The sequence below is a fragment of the Melozone crissalis genome, unplaced genomic scaffold (genome assembly GCF_028551555.1).
Source record: "Melozone crissalis strain CALT ecotype California unplaced genomic scaffold, PUWL_Pcris_2 ptg000023l_1, whole genome shotgun sequence".
NCBI classification, from domain to species: domain Eukaryota; kingdom Metazoa; phylum Chordata; class Aves; order Passeriformes; family Passerellidae; genus Melozone; species Melozone crissalis.
The window spans coordinates 23,628,274-23,644,960 of NW_026535801.1; the positions used below are offsets into that span (position 1 = coordinate 23,628,274).

At 38.2% G+C, this 16,687-nt stretch overlaps 1 protein-coding gene across 3 annotated transcripts in view; it reads left to right on the forward strand.

Annotated features, from left to right (window-relative positions):
* GRB14 (growth factor receptor bound protein 14) overlaps window positions 1-7,957 on the forward strand; it is a 58,341-nt gene extending 50,384 nt beyond the window's left edge. For all 3 annotated transcript variants that reach the window (XM_054277877.1, XM_054277878.1, XM_054277879.1), the window contains 2 exons: window positions 3,052-3,145; window positions 7,071-7,957. In XM_054277877.1, the coding sequence (XP_054133852.1) occupies window positions 3,052-3,145; window positions 7,071-7,217 (241 nt within the window). In that variant the 3' untranslated portion in view covers window positions 7,218-7,957. The remainder of the gene's footprint in view (window positions 1-3,051; window positions 3,146-7,070) is intronic.
* Window positions 7,958-16,687: the final 8,730 nt, after the last annotated feature.

The following is a 16,687-nucleotide window of genomic DNA, read 5'->3' on the forward strand; positions in this document are numbered from 1 at the left end:
TAGGATAAGACTGTAATATTTTAAATATTTCATTTAAATATTAATTTAAAAAATGACAAAGCGAGTAGGCATTTTATGTTCAAATCCTCCTGCTTTTCATTCCTGCAATTTTATCCTTAGTCGTGTATTAAGTATGTTGTAATATTGTTTTCTACATCTACAGAAAGGGCTCCAGGAAAAAAAAAAGTGAAGGGAAGGAAAGAGAGACAAAGAGAGACAAACCCAGCACAGGAATGGTTAATTGGACTTCCACTTTTGTTTTTTTTTTTTAGATTTCTGGAGTCTTGTTTTTAAGCCTGGCTTATCATCTTGAAGCTGGTTCTGTGCTCTGCATTTATTTTTGCACTTGTTAGAAGAGTGGGGCAGGACATGGGGATGAATCCAACATGTATTTCTGAACTGATGCATCTTTCAGTGTATTTCTTACACACACACTGAAATGAGAAAGTGAATACCTTGCTAGCATTGGTTCAGTACAGTGTTGTTTATGCTATATTCTTGGAGCCATTCATAACTGTGCAGTGGGATTTTGAGGAGGATGAAACTTTTGTGTGGACTATGCAGAATTATTTAGAACACTGGTAGTAGGAGTGCTCATATGTGTCAGATACATATTCAGGAGTTACAGTGAAGTAATGAACACATGACATCATGTGACATCATTTTGATGATCTGAAAGCATAAATTATCACTAGAAATGCAGCCATTTTTAATAGGAAAAATAGTTTCTGGGAGTAAGGGCAGAGAAAATAATCCATATTGGGCCTTTTAAGGTGATCCTGAGCAAGTAGTCCTCATGCATATATGACAAGGGAATAGGGCCTCTGTAATACTGTATGTACCAACAAATATGTTTTTCATGATGGCTTTTAGAAGACAAGGGGGCAGTTAAATAAACTAGTTACGGTAGTTTTAGAATTTGGATAGCCCAATAACAGAATTAGGAACAGCACTAATCTTAAGGCATGTTATGAAGGAGGAAAGTTTTTGGATCTGGTGTTAAACCAACTTTCTTAAAAAAGTTCATATGGTAATATTGTAGATTTTGTATTTTACCACCTAAAGTATATTTGAAGAGACTTTTCAGTGATAAATGGTTGATGAAAGGGATAAGAGCATTACCAAAAGGCCAATGAAAAAGTCCAGCTCGTCATTCAGAGAAATTCACGAGGGAGAAGTTGACTGGAGTCATCCAGCATGTCTAAAAAGCTCTTTGCAGCTAGCATTTCTGAGATTCTGTGAACTACAGCCCTTTTGTCATAACAAAAATTTTAAAGGTTTTTTGACAACTAAAATAGTTAAAGTAGGTAATTGTGATTATTTTAGAAAATAATGAAGGTCTTTTTTTCTGAAGGAGAAGAATTGTTCCTTATATGTGTGATAAAACTAGGAAAGAAGTAAGAAAATGTACTTTAAAAGAATTGATGAATAAGAACCAATAAATGTGTATCATTAAATGTGGATTGTAGTAACTGGGTATAGAGAGACCCTATGTTGGATATCTACAAAGTGGCACATTCCTACAGTGTCATTTTTCTGAAAAAAATGAAGTGCCCGCCATTGATGACAAACATATAAAGTATGGAAGTTAGTGCGGAGGATCTGTGAGTGCTGTGAGCATGCCGTTCGTGTCCCGGGAGGGTGAGAGCCCGCTAGGTGGTGGGAGCGAGCCGGTTTGAGCGGAGCCCGTGCTGCCGGCGGTGCACGGCCCCTGCCGTGCCGAGCCGGGCCGGGCCGGGCTGTGCCGAGCCGTGCCGGGCCGTGCCGTGCCGAGCCGAGCGCTGGGCTGGCAGCAGCTCTCGGGGGGAACTGCGTCAGTAACGGGGCTCAGGCATTTTGACAGAAACGGTAATGAACATGGACTCCAGGTTTCTTAATTCCAGGAATTTTCTTACTATGTAAAAATAGAACTCTTAAAAACTTTGAGAATGAAATTAGTACTTTGAATCCATGCTGGAAGTCAGTGAAAATTCACTGCAAACCTTTGGCTGGTATTTTTCCCCTTGAAATTCTTTCTTTTCATGTGGTACCCGGGCTCTCATTTCTGGTGCGTGGTGGGACAAACAGTTATGATTAGGTGGTCACTAATGCTCACTTGATTGAAACCTGCAAGTCCATTTTGCCCATTTCTTTTCTGTCCTGAAAGAGAAGCATGCTTGCCAGTGGCTGTCCCTCCATTTCCCTTCTTTGGTACAATGGTCAGCTATATCTGTTCCAGACCTGCTCAGTATGAGCAGTTCAGACTCTCTCCACTCCAAAGCTATCTACAGGTTCTTCCCTGTCCTCCAAACTGTTCTCTGCCAATACTCTGCCAATATTCCAAGTCAGGTGATTCAGTAAAAACTGTCTCATGCTGGTAATCATCCTTTGTCTTTACCAAATTATTCTACCAGGGCTATGGCAAAGTTATGTTTGTGCATGTTCTGGTTGGAATAAGTTATCAGTGAATTTTAGTTGCAGTGGCACTGTTGGCCATTCAGAGTGTCATGATTTGAATAATCATTCCATAAAGCAAGCAGAATGTAGCTCTGTCTTGTTGGGAATGTTGCTGCTGTGCAGAAATGAGCATGCATTTATGAGGATTGGCCAGATGTGAAGGACATTCTGGTGTGCCTTGCATTACCTTTTCTGTAAAATTCCTGCTGAACTACCTTTTGACTTTTACTTAAAATGCTTGTGATTTAGAAAATTCAAGTTTTCTCTAGTCAGAGTCCAAAGAAAAAATTTGTTCAAAGCACAAACTTTGAGGGTGCTTTTCTGTCTGAAGAAATGTATTGTAATTCTATGCAGTGTAAAAACTAACGCCTACAGTGTCATTTATTCTGAGAATGCATGTTTTTCACATAATAGACAAGGTGAAGAAGAACTTAAGAGAAAGTATTCCCAGTGACACATTTGCAAAGAAATACTGATTAAAAGCCTAACTTATATAATTGATATTATTTATGCTTTTCACTAATACTTGCTGTAATGAATTTAGAACAGTTTTAACTTCATGTTTATAAAAGGATTTCAAATGTTCTTACTTTGAAACTTTTTGATCTCTTTTAGGGTATTCCTGGTTCGTGATAGCCAAAGTAACCCCAAAACATTTGTATTGTCACTGAGTCATGGATTAAAAATAAAACATTTTCAAATTGTACCAGTAAGTAAGTTTTTTCAGTTTATATATGGAATTTTAAAGCCAAAAAATTGAAGAACTGTAGTAGAATATGGATGGATTTTTTTCTTCTTTTGTTGTTTTATGGGAGATGTAAACATCATACCTGTATCACTAGTTATAATTAGTATTCTTTAGTAGGGTTGAATGTTTTTGAGCTTTGCTGCTTGATTTGTTCTAAAGCTTGACTAGTATTACAAAATCCTAAAAGGTTTTTCTTGAAGAACTAAACAAATCTGTTTCAATTGGAATAGAAGCAACCCTGATGGCATGAAAATCATGTTTTAAGAAAGTTCATGTTTCCTGTTACTTTTCAGTATGTACGCAATTTCTAAGTCATCTGTTTTAGACTGCCTCCATCATGTGTCCATATCTCACTGAGTCTTCTGTTGAGGTTATTTTCAATATTTGTAGTCAGACATATTTTGTTGACCTCTCTTGTTACTGTGGTATATTCAGAGGAACAAAAAAAAAAATCATTATTTAGTCCAGCTGCTTTATAGGTAAGCTGGAAGTTACTAAGCTGAAATCATATTTCTGTTAGTTTTCATTGAACATACTGTCTAGTTATCCTGAGAGAATGGTTAGCCATCCTCATTGCTTCCACTCTCTCCCAAGGTGGTTTATGTGGGTTTCTTTACATGCTGCATCTCTTGAGTTGAGAAATACTTGAGCATTTAGTGTTTTGGCCACAGATGCTTGACATAACTGAGCAGACCCAGAGCTTTTTTTGTCTCTCTTTACAAGAACCTTTCTTCCAGACCAGATAATACTCTAGCTTCCATGTATCTTCCTGCTGAAGTTTCCAGCAGATTCTGCTGTTTCTCAGTAGAAATTAGTGGCACTATTTTTTTTTCTTTATCTGTTGATTCTCTCTGATCATTCAGCAAATTTCTGTATGCCTTACCTAGGGCTTGTAGGTAATATTCTCTACTAAAAAAAGTTCATGTAGAATAAAACTGAAGCATTATTTGAGAGGAGGAAATAAGTTGATCAGATTACCTATAAGAATTGTCCAGGATTTTGTTGTGTTTAGGTACAGAATACGGAGGATTCCTTCATCCAAAAGTGATAATTATGGACTGGATCCCATGGGATCATCAACATATAATCCTTGATAAGAATCCCAGGTGTAAGATCTCTGTGCATTCATTGACTGTAGTCACTTCTAGTATTTACTTTGGTATAACTGTTGTGTGGTTTAGAAAACCTTCTAAACCCCATACAAAGAGTATATGATTTTAGTTCATTGGGATGTCCTTTAACTCTCAAATTGAAGAGACCACTTTCCCTTTCCCTATCAGGAAACAGACCCTCTCTTCTCTAAGCACAGGTGTAGCAGGACACTGCAGTTATCTTCACTAACCTGCGAGATGGATGATTCTCGTCTCCCCTTCATGAGAATGTGCTAAAACCTTGCTCTCCTATTGTGGAATCTTTGGATGAACCAGTAATTCTTAGTTTTGATGTAGTCGTCTACAGACTTGGGTCACATTTCTCATGCTTTTCATCGAGAAGACCTGTATCACTTCAGTGCAAAATTTGACTTACTTGAAGGAAGTGTTTTTGAATTGTTTTTTAACTAAAGCAATTTCTCCTATGATAGTAGCCAGAAAAAATAAATCATGATGAGAACAGCTTTATCCAGACAGAGTGTGTCAGCATGGAAGCTGTTGTCCCCCAAATATTGGCATGTTCCTTTCTGTCAGTTTCTGGTTGCATTCAGTATCCTCATTGCATTCTCAATACCCTGACTTAAATGTGCTCTGGTTTTGCTGGAATGGTGCTCTTTAAAGATTTCAGAAAATTGTTGTTTAAGGGAGGAAGGGTTTTGGTTCCAGTTGCTGCTGATCTAAATTAAGTGATCATTTTCTAAGAAACAAGGCATTTTATATTACTGTAGTAAAGTCACAGCTTATTAGCTGAAGATCAAGGTTACCTCTTTGAATTTCAAATTCTACTGTTCTAAACACTTACCTGTTTCCAGCCATTCTGAAGGCAAACTTTCTTACTAAATGTAAACAAATACATGTAATTTACAAAGCCTCTTTACAAGGTAAAAACAATCCAATCCAATCCCTAGATGACTTATTTTTCTCTTGTATTTTAGGTTGCTTCAGGTTATGCTGCACTTTAAAATGTCCCCTTTTAGACAGGGTGTGCAGCTTGCTAGTTCCTGCCTCACCCATGCAAGCAGGTGCCTTGTGTTAACATTGACAATCTGTGCAACAGGTATTGCAGGTGGGTTGTTGGGAATTGATCGTAAAAAGTTCAGAAGGAAAACTTTGGGATACAATTGGGATCCTGTACTGTAAAAATTGGAGAGCTTGTTAGTTTAAAGGTATTTTTTAGCCTTTACACTCTAAGCTGATGCAAGTTCACTTCAATGGATTCTATCCTGAAATTTCATTCATATGAAAGATGAAGAGTTGATATACAGTTCTGGGACTGCCTTTTTCTAATAAATGCTTTCTCATAACAGGGTTCTTAGCTTGCAGAAGATGCTAGGTTCTTGAGCAACAGAACTTTGATATGAGTTTTTACTTTGCAAAATATTGATAGCTTTAAAATTAGCAATCTGTCTGCTATTCATTTCAAGGAATTAACTTATTAGGATCATAACAGACATTTGAATTGTTAACTCTTCTTGCCTGCAGTGTGTTGGCAGGAAAATTGCATGCATAAAGAAAGTCCAATGAATGATAATCCATTTTCAGGTTTTTGGCTGGAGCACAGGAGTTCACACATTCTCACATTGGTAATTCCTTAACTAGCAGAGTTTGACCTGGTTTGACCAAAGTCTGAGAATAAAGAAATTACAAACTACTTCCAGTCATGGTAGAAAGGGGTAGAATAATCCAGGAGTCATAAGCAGTTCAACAGCTGCTTCAGATAGAACTTCTTAATTACAGGTAAGACAGCTAATTATATCTTCTCCTTTCCCCTGTATTCAAGTAGCGTGGCTGCATCTTTCCCTAGCACACCGTCTGCTACTCCATGCTAGCCCTACTTCAGGATCCTCTGTTCAATACTCTTTCAGTCTTGTATCTTTTTTCCCTTTTCTTTTTAAAAATAGTTTCAATAGGTTTTTTCACCCTTTATTTACATGAATACCAATTAGTCACTATTTCACTAGTCCTCTTGATATTAGACATATCAGCAGTAGAGGAACTAAATCAAGAAATTATGTAGTCAGCAGTGCAGTACAAATTGTCCAAGAGCTAACATTTAGTAACTTAGAAGAGGGAAATAGTGATTGTAAATTTTTAAGCATCAAAAGGAATCTTTCAAGGTATCTGTTGAAGTTTCTTATTTCTCTTCTACATCTATGCTAATACATGTTTGGAGCTGCAGCAATTCTTCCCCCTACAGCAAAGAAGTGCTGGAGCAAGCATGTCACTCTTGTGATGGGTAGTGTCTTGTGTAGCTAATAGTACCCAGCACACCACTGCACTGGTGTGCAGCCTCATCACACCTTACAAAAGTGAAAGAAAATCATGGAAATGAATGGAGTAAAGGTTGAAATTTATGAGTAACTTCAAACTTGGTTTCTTCTTGTTCCTCTCTAAGAACTCAGGGTAGGTATTAACCCCTGCTGTAATTCCAAGGCAAAGGCATGAAGTAGTATTGTTAATGCAGAGAGAGTATTCCTATACTTATTTAACTGTTCTTTTTAGATGTGTACTTGAAGTCAAATAATACATTGTTTTCCTGTTGGTCTTTTTAAAAAAAATCTTAAAATATTTTCTTTAAGATGTGTAAATGATCACTGTATTTTTTCTGCTCACAGTAGTTGTAAGATTACGAATATGTTGGTCTGTAAGAACACTTCTCAAAGAAGTATTCAAATCAGAAAAAAATACTGTAGCAAAAGAAGATTTTATTGAATCTTGTTTTTCCATTTTTACAGTTGGAAGATGATGGGAAGCTATTCTATACCCTCGATGATGGTCATACCAGATTTACTGATCTCATCCAGCTAGTGGAATTCTATCAACTTAATAAAGGAGTGTTGCCTTGCAAGTTAAAACACTATTGTGCACGGATTGCTCTTTAACCAAAGCATTTGTTGTTTCATCAGAGGGAAAGGAAGATGCTAGTATACTTTTCCCCCCAAAGGCAATTTGTACAGCAAAAAGGGGGGAAGACCCATTGCATTGTAAAGATTCTATGTTTAAGCTGCAAAAAAAAGATTAATTTATATTCTATGTAGATAAGAACTTTGCTTTGTGATTGTCACAGCAAAATTAACTTTATGGTTTTGAAAAACCATTTTTTCGTATGTAATTCTTTAGTGTTGTCTTGGACTTGCTGGGTTTTCTTTTCATCTGAAAACAGTTTTGAAAAATATTGTGTAACTCCTACAAAAATATAACTGAAGGAAGATCTTTGTTCTAAGGTTTAAAATTAACTTTTTTCTCTATAAATGTTTCTCATAATTTCTGTTCATCACACAAAAGAATAACATTTACTGTGGCAAGGATCAGAAGCTGAACTGCACATTTTATTTGTAAATAAAATGAATAAATATTTTGCACTATATTTTTGAATGCTACTTTGAGGATTATCATATCCAAAAAGTGAAAAATCATTAAAATCACTTATAACTGCTCAGTTGTATTGAGTTGTGCTATTCTTGTTGTAATATTTAAAAGGATTTTTTTTTTATAATCTAATGACTAAATCTACATCTTCATACAGGGCTGGACTGTCACTTACTTGGCTGTGAAATGTATGAACATGCATAATTATTATGTAGTGCATAATGTGGTTTAGTGTATACCTATAATCTCTGACACAAAGAAAGACCTGTTAAGTAGTGTGGATCTTTGCACAGTTGAGGAAGGAATCAATTTCAATTGCCCTAAAAAAATAAAAGTAATGCTTAGTTGTAAGTTAGTTGTAAATTATCAATAATTTACAATACTTACAAATAAAGGTAAGTCCAGTGGACTTTGCTGAAAACCTCATGAAAGTCTATTTGTAGTCAGTTCCTAGATTATTTTATTATTTATTATAAAATAAAAATGTCAGTTTAGCTACCAGTTAAGCAATCTTTACAGATTATCAAGTATCTAAAATTCCAGCTAGAAAGAACTGTGCCAGTCCACCAAATCAAATTTTGCACCACAGCATTAGAATTAATTTTGGTATTTGTGTTTTGAAAGACAGTTGTATCCTTGAACAAAAACTCGAGTGCAGTAGGACTTGGGAAAGAGGCATCCCCGTCCTGATGCTTTGCTTTCCAAGAGATCTGATCTTATTGAAAGGACTCAGGGCATTGTCCTGGGTATCTTTACAAAGGGTAAAGGCTGGAGTGAAGTCAGTGTTTGAAGATGGGCCATCACACTGAATCCAGCTCCCCGTTCCTGTGTTTGCTTAGGTCCATGGCTGGCAGCCACAGCAGCTGCTCTGCTGCAGGAGGAGGTGGGGAGAAGGTAAAGGGGGCCTGGGCCGGAGGTGGAGCTGCTGGGCCCCGAGGCACAGCAGAGCCGGGATGTGGCAGCTGCCAAGGTCATGGACATGGAGGCTGGAGAACAGTGTGGTAACTGTAGCCTGTGGTTTTGTTATTGTGTGTCTCTGGAAGGCAAGCATAATAACATAATACTGTGATACTTAATTTACCGACTTGATCCACACATCGCTGACCTTTTCCTCTGGTATGCAAATGCAGTTTTTAAAGCTCATTAAAAAAGCAACTCTTCCTAATGTGTACCAAAGATGCAACATATGTGGTGCCTAAGCTCATTACATTAGGAAAGCTTTGTAAAAATCTTTACAGTCTAATAAATTTAACTCTTAAACCTCAAACATAATTTCAAATTATACTTAAAAAATAATTTTAATTAAAACCTCTTCAGGTTTGGTTTAATAATGTGGTTACTTCTCAGGTAGTTTTATTTCAGATGTTGATGTAGAATAAGGAGAAACATTCTCTGCATCCCTTTTTTAAATCATCTTGTGACAAATGTCTATTGTCTATTGTAGTCCATTTCTATTTGGACATGTGAAAGCTTCATAATTTTTATTTGTATTTATGTATTCATGCTTGGCAGAGAAGCCACCTGCTCAATGACTGAGTACCTGTCACCTTTGGACCTATCAGAAAAGAATGTTGGTATTATATCACATGGTGGAGACATCAACCATCAAGAAGCTTTGCCTGCTTTTTCAGTTTTTGTTTCACAAGTGAAATTGAAAAAAGCCAAAAAACAAAACCAAACCAAAATAATAATAATAAAAAAGCCCAAGTAAAATCAAGTATTGCTTAATGAGCATAGGATTTGAACATTTGAGCTGTCAAGTATTCAAAACTTTCTTATACTGCAAAGCATTTCCTCCTGCATTTTGACAGCTCTCTTAATTAAAATCTAAACTGAAATGTTGCTGGGAATACATAATCACTTTTACATGATGTGCATACCTTTTGTGGATTCTGTTGTTGTTTGTGACCATGCCAGAAAAAAACAAACCAGTAAAACTAATAAAATCTAGTTTGCTGTTTAAATGACTTCACAGGCTACCTCCTTGTTTAAATATAACTCAAGAAAGAAGCATGAAGGAGGTAGTCTTAATGTGTAAAAGCAAAAAACCAAACAACACCTGTCAAAACTCAAATATTCTGATATCCCAGACTTTTTCCTAAATTGTACAAGTGGTTGATATATGACTTTCAAGTTCCTTGCTTGCCACCAGTCAGAACAAAACAGCAAGGAATTTCTATGAGATCAGCCAGGATATGTCTGACCATAAAGTTCTTTGGGGGTGTAGGCAATGCTATTTAGACAGAATTTCAGTGTGTTAATTGTCACTTCTAATTAGGAATACTACACTTTGGTGCCCACCTTCACAAAGAGAATTGGCTAATCAGGAGCTGTTAACAGCTCAGGAAGAAATCAGTACTATTTTGGGCAAGCCAGTCTATCTGTCTCCAACATTTGCTTCTCTACAAAATGTGGACAGTTTTATATCTACCTCACAGAATATTTATGGACTGCTTTTTAAGGAAAAACAAAACCCCAAAAAATCAACAAACAACAGAACAGAAGAAACTGGTGTTATTTGCAGAAGGTTTTTAATACTTAAATGATCCGTTTTTACCTTTACTTGATGCCAAAACACCTAGGTATGAAGCATAGTAATAAAAAAACTCTCCATGTTTTCTTCAGATTTAAAATTTTATGCTTCCCAGAGTGTTTATGTGTAGTGCACTGCCAGGAGGAGAGAACTGAGCTTGCCATGTAGAGGAACCAAAAGCAGTGTAAGTGCACAAGCCTCGGTTGCTATCTGGGGTAATTAGCCCTGCAGGGGTATGCTCTGTGAGATGTGAGCTAGTGCAGAGATTGTGCTAAAGCTCAGCATTGTATTTGTTGGCATGCCCTTTGTGCCTTAGTTTCCAATCTAAAATCTTCTTGGCTCAAAGGAGATTAAAAGTTAATTCACTGCTGTTTCACAAGGTATATACGTACACGGACGGAATTAAGGTTGCAGGGGCAGCATTAAGTGACATTTTTAAACTTCTGTTTTTACTTAACAATCTTATTAAGTCACTTGATGAATTTTTTGCAATATAGTGTGTCTTCAAGTCGTCCAACTAAATGTTTTGAAGGAGAGCTTTAACCCATTAAATAAAAGAGGATTATGTATGTAACTAACTACAAGTGGGATCTTGTAAGGATAATTGAATTTCTGTCAAATGTTTTCTGTTAGAGCCTGGTTTAAGAATTGTAGCATTTTGTGCTTCCCTGGGGGTAGAATTATTCCATAGTGGGCTTGCAGTATCTCATTTTAAGTTAAAATCAGCTTATTTCAAGTGAATAGCCTTTTTTTGTTGTTTAAAAGCTACTCATCTTCATCTAAACCGAAGCCACTCATTCATCAATTAATTTTAACTGTTGAACCCTATTTATTAGCTGTGGCTTGCAAATCAATCTAGCATTGTCTGTAAGAAATCTTATACATAATTTTTGTTACCTTTATTTAATTCGTTTTGAAAAAGACAAAGAAACTTACAGCTTACATCAGCATTTCTGTTTGATTAGAAAAACAATTATTTTTATGACTGTTCTGGAATTTCAGAGTACTATTCTAATACACTGTAATGCATTCCATTTCTAATTTCAACTTTGTAGCCGAAATCATCGAAGATAGGACATACCCCATTACTTGAATATACTTGCAAGCTTTCAGAGGTTAAACACTTATGGTCTATGCATAATCAATGTGTATGGTAGTGCAATTAATGTTAACTTTAATGAAATGCATGAATATTTAAAACTTAATGAATCTGACTTTACAGCACGCTTTACAGCCTGGCTCACATATGTGAACAGTATTGACTGTTGGCCTCTGGATGTCAGCAGTGTATCACGAAATTCCTGCAATCAGCCACTGTTTTCATGCTTCCTCCCAGAAATATCTGTGACTTGTGGTCTCTGCACACCTCCAGAACACCCAGTGCTTTTTCCTCTTATAAATTATTCACTTACTCTGTACCAATTAGTTCTACCAGTTGCTAGGTTTGTTATCAAGTTAAGCTTCAAGACAAGAACCTGAACTCAATGAGTGATTAAAAATTTATTAGCGGAGATGATTAAATATGCAGATAGTCTGTGAAGCTTGTTCTTGAAACCATTATATTACCTTTTTAATACTAATGATTTGTATAATTAATTTTATAAAAGCCTGAAAGTCCTTTAAAAAAATTCAGAGTAGGACATAAAAGGGAAGAGATTAAATGCAGAGGAGGCAGTGAACCTGAGCATTAAAACAGCTCATTCACATGTATAGGCAATAAAGTGATTTCCTTACAGGAATAGTTTGTGGTTTTTCTTCCCCTCTGCTAAGTTGATTATTTTATTAATCTTTTAAGCAATTTGGGAAAACTCTTTGCAACTAGTGAGTCATATTTTCAAAATAGAACTTGATGTGATGAACACTGATAATACAGATGATTCCCCAGAACTTTACAATTACAACATTTAAGCACATGTTAGATTTAGGCATGTGAGGAGCCCCAGGGCTTCCTCGGGAAGGAAGGTTCAGGGGCATTAATGCCCACGGTGCCACTGGGCAGCGTGGCCAGCGCCAGGCGAGGCTCCTGAGGGATGGCTGCCCTCATGCTGTGTTCTGAGGGGTGGGAGGTGTGCCACTGGGCAGTATGGCCAGCACCAGGCGAAGCCCCTGAGGGATGGCTGCCCTCATGCTGTGTTCTGAGGGGTGGGAGGTGCACAGAGCCCTGTGGCTTTGCCCATGCCAGGCCCGGCTGGGGTGGGCAGCAGGGACTCCCCAGAGCCCTCTGGCAGGGGGAGCAGCCTGCTGCTGGTGAACCTGCAGGGCTGGCTCAGGAGGTGGGCCTGTCCTCCTTTCCAAGGGGGAAAGAAAACAAATGGCTTTACTGCCCCTTAAGGGAGTAGCTGGAGCAGAAGTCCGTCCTGGGGCCAGGCCTCTTGCCTTCCATGTTCCTGAGAGAAGTGAGCTCTCATGGCCGTAGCTGTGGCTGTGGGGAGCTGATGCCAGCCAAGGGTGCTGACATGACACAGCTTTTGGCATCTGCTGGTATGTGCGGTGAGCAGGGTGGGAGCTGGTTTGTGTCACCTCAGTGAGAGGGCTCAGGAGGTAATGAGACCTGGCCACACGCTGGGAGCTGAAGCATGCCGGGGCCGTGAGGGAGGCTTTGGAGTGAGCTGTGAGTTGCCATGCTAGCAGGGCTGGCAGCGCTGGGTGAGGAGCAACACTCAGCCCCCAGTTCTCTGTTCTCTCCCTCTCCTTCCATCTCTGCCTGGTGTAGTGCCACCAAAGGCCAGAGCTGATGGCCCAGGCACACCACAGGAGTGAGGTGCTGCAGATGAGGCTTGAAGGAAGGTGAGGGCCTGCCCCAGCTTCTCCTGGAGGGCCTGGACAAGGGGCGGGTGAGAGCGGCCCAACCTCCTGCAACCCCAGCAGCTGCCTCTCAGTGAGGCTGATGAGCCCCACCAGCTGGAAATTGTCAGAGTTGATGAGTTGCCCTTAAAAAATATATGCGAGCAGTGCTTGAGCAGTAGGTGTGTGTGGGGTTGAGGCTGCTATGAAAAGTAAGTAAAACTATTTTTATTTTTTAAAGACGGTGGCTTTGGGGTGGGAAAGGAAAATAATGACTGGAGGTTGTCATGCTTTTGTTGTATTGCCCCTTTTTGGTTTTCTCTCCTTTTTCTGAAGTAGGGTGCCTTTATTCTCAAGTGCTAAGCTCTGTACAGCAGTATTTAGGCCTGAGTTCCACGAAGTGCTCTTTGTGTTTCTAGGCCTGGCTGCAGAAGGCAGCACAACTGTAGCAAAGCCTTTACTGGAGTAAGACCCAACAATAGCATTTGCATTGCTGTCCCCACTGAGCTTGCAAGTAAAATTTGTTGTTCTTTGGGTAAAATGGAAGGTGTGCCTCTTTGAGGGTGAGACATTAAGACTGTGGCCTAGGGACTTTAGCAGAAGGCAGCCTTTGGAAAGCATTTCTGCAGTGCTCCCAGAGATGCGTTGTACATGGATGTCCTTGCTCTGAGCTAACTCAAAACAATCACTTTTGACAAAGATACTTCAGCTTCCCCTTCTAGTGTACCAGTCACCTGCTTGGAGATAGGGAAGGAGCAGATGAAAAAGGATTTGCTAGAGAAAGAATGTTGGTAGAAAAATGTTGAGAGCAAGTTGACTGAAGTGCTTCCTGCTTTTCTCCTTGTGGCTGAAGCTGAACAAAGAATGAATGTTTAGTTCCCCATTCCTCAATGTGGCATAGAATGCTGTGTTGCTGTGTGAGGTCATGAGTTTAGACTGGTTTTTAGTGTCAGTGAAAACTTTCTAAAAGGAAAAAGTCCTTAAAATGAAGGAAATTAAATATATAATTTTAAATCCCTTTACAATGTGGGAGAAAAAAGACATGAAGCGTTCACATTTTGTGGGTTTGTTTTATTTTGTTGCTAATTTTAACTTGATGTGGTAAGTTTTTAACAAAAAACTTGTTCCACTAAATAGTGCGGAACTTGGCAATTGCCAAATCTGCAACCTAAACTAAATGTTCAAGTTCTGGGAAATAACTCATGGAAAAATGTCTTCTGATGATGGATGTGAGGTCAGCTATGCAAACTGAAATATTTTTTTCCCCAGCTATATGGTATAGGGCTGTGGTGCTCAGACCATATGCATAGCTAGTTATTTTTAGGCATTTAAGGAGAATGTAAAGGAGGTGATATGTGTAGGAGGATGGAAGGGTACTGAGAGAATTTTAAGAGATTCTAACACTTGGAACAACAATAGATACGCTATTGGAGTGATTTTTCCTAACCTGTACACATCACGTCTGGAAGGGTTTTCTTCGGTACTAAACAATTAGAAGTCCTCATTTTTTAAATGATGCATGTACATCTTTGTGTGCTGTGCCTAATGCTACAGATTTCTGTATGCTTAAGATAATGTGTGTAAGTGTTGGCAGGATCAGAGTCAAAGATGTCAAAAATAACTTGGAGGGCTTGTGGAAATTTACAAAGTGTAATAAGGTGATACTTCAATTGGTGCTGAAGTGGAAATTGTAGCTGATATTATATTTAATGATGGACTGTGGTCACTGGGTTCACTGTGACTGAACAATATCCATCTCTATTTTTGAAGTAAATGAAGAGCAGTATATGAGGTTGAACTAAAAATTAAGAATGTTTTTCTCTTGTGCATTGGTATTGCTCTTTATGCTTATTATCCTGCACTGTGTGTGCATAAGAAAAAGAAACACTGAAAAACCCCAACCAAACCTCCCTCATGCTGGCCCTGAGCATCCCATAAGGAAGGAATTTGCAGTAGGAATCTATATTTGAAGTGGCCTTGGCCTTGTGAAAGTGTAAGATGTGTGACACTTTTAAAGAACAAGTTCTTCATTCCTCATCACTGTAAAGGAATGATCTAATTTTTTCTGTTGCTTTGCTAGAAATAAAACTAATGAGCTGGTTCAGAGTACCAGCAGTACAGGTGGGGCTTAAAGGTTTTCCCATGGAAAAGAGGTACAGCTCAATTGTATTACCCCTTGGTAAAGGGAGTTGGCAACAAACAAGTTCTAGATTGCTCTGTGGTGAAGTGAAATGCTTATTTGTCTGCAGGAATGTGTGCTCCACTTCTGCTTCTACTTCCACTTGAAATCAGGCCATATCACTCAGCATGGATTTAGAAACACAGGGAAGAATGAATTTGCTTTTGCCATTACACTTAACCAAGGAGTTGCAATAGTGTTAACTATTGATGCTCTTCTCAGCTTTCAACTTATGTCTTCTTGTGTATATAATTCTTTCTAATTGCATTTTATTAGCTGCAGAAATTAATTTTTTGAGTATTTTTTGTCATTTATCTTGCTAGATATTTTTCGTTAGAAAAGAGGTTTTTTTGTTCTCGGAACAAATTTTTGATGTAATCTGAAAGCATCATTGGTTCTGTAGTTGCTGAATCTAGTGCTGAAAGAGTGATATTTAATGGATTAATGCGTATGTACTGTTCAGGATGTTTTCAAGGTTGTAACTGTAGGAGAAATGTGTATTTGATCTAATACCAACTCTTCACAAGTAAGTGTGATGGTGGAGAAACTCTGCTATGTTAGGTTATACAGATAAAACAAAACAAAAAAATATTTCAGCTAACTGACCATCTTTATAGTGGAATGGTTTGCCTTTATAGTATATAAGAGTGGTTGTGGGCAGAACAAGAGAAGGAAAACTAAACAAATAGGGATCTCTCAAAGAAGAGAACAGTGATGATGGATCTAGAAGAAACAATCTCCAGGCAAAAGCTACAGAACTGTGGCTGTTTAGCCAAGTGGTCTGTAGCAGTTCGAACCTGAAAAGGAGAAAAGTGAATGAGAAGATGCAATGAAATACATTAGAGAAGAACAATTACTTCAGCTCCTTGGGGTGGGAGAGGAGTCTTAATCTGTTTGACCCATAATTGAGACATTCTTGAAGGAATGGGTATGGATCTGAAATCTATTCTGTCAGCGACTTGTGGAGTCTCATGGAGCAATTCTGAATTAGTGAAGCACTGGTGTTTTTACTGGATAATTCTCTATCATCACTTGGCAGCCTAATGTTGTTGGAGAAGTTTTGTTCTGAGGGGGTTGTGTGGATTATCTGAATCTAAACATCTTATGCTCTGCCTAACAAAAACAGTATAAACTGGAGACAGGTGGAAAGATGGTGAGATAGAAGTGAGGTGTACACATCCCATGGGTTGCAATTGTGAGGCCTGAGCAAAGAGGAAGAGACTAGTAAGAAGTCTTCTATTTACTCATTTGGCATCATTTGGTGTGATGCTATGTAATTGTAATTAAAATGCAGCTGTCTTGTGACCCTATTCTGGCTTAGATTTCTGGCTGAAGATATGGATCTATGCTTGCTAGGAGTTAGCTTTGACAATTGTTACTTGAAAGTTTTATTGGAAGCTGACTTTGAAGTGTTGAAGTATTTGAATGGGCTGTGAAGTTTACTTTTAAACTTTGCTATGGTATCTCTGTTGAAGAGTAGCTTAGAT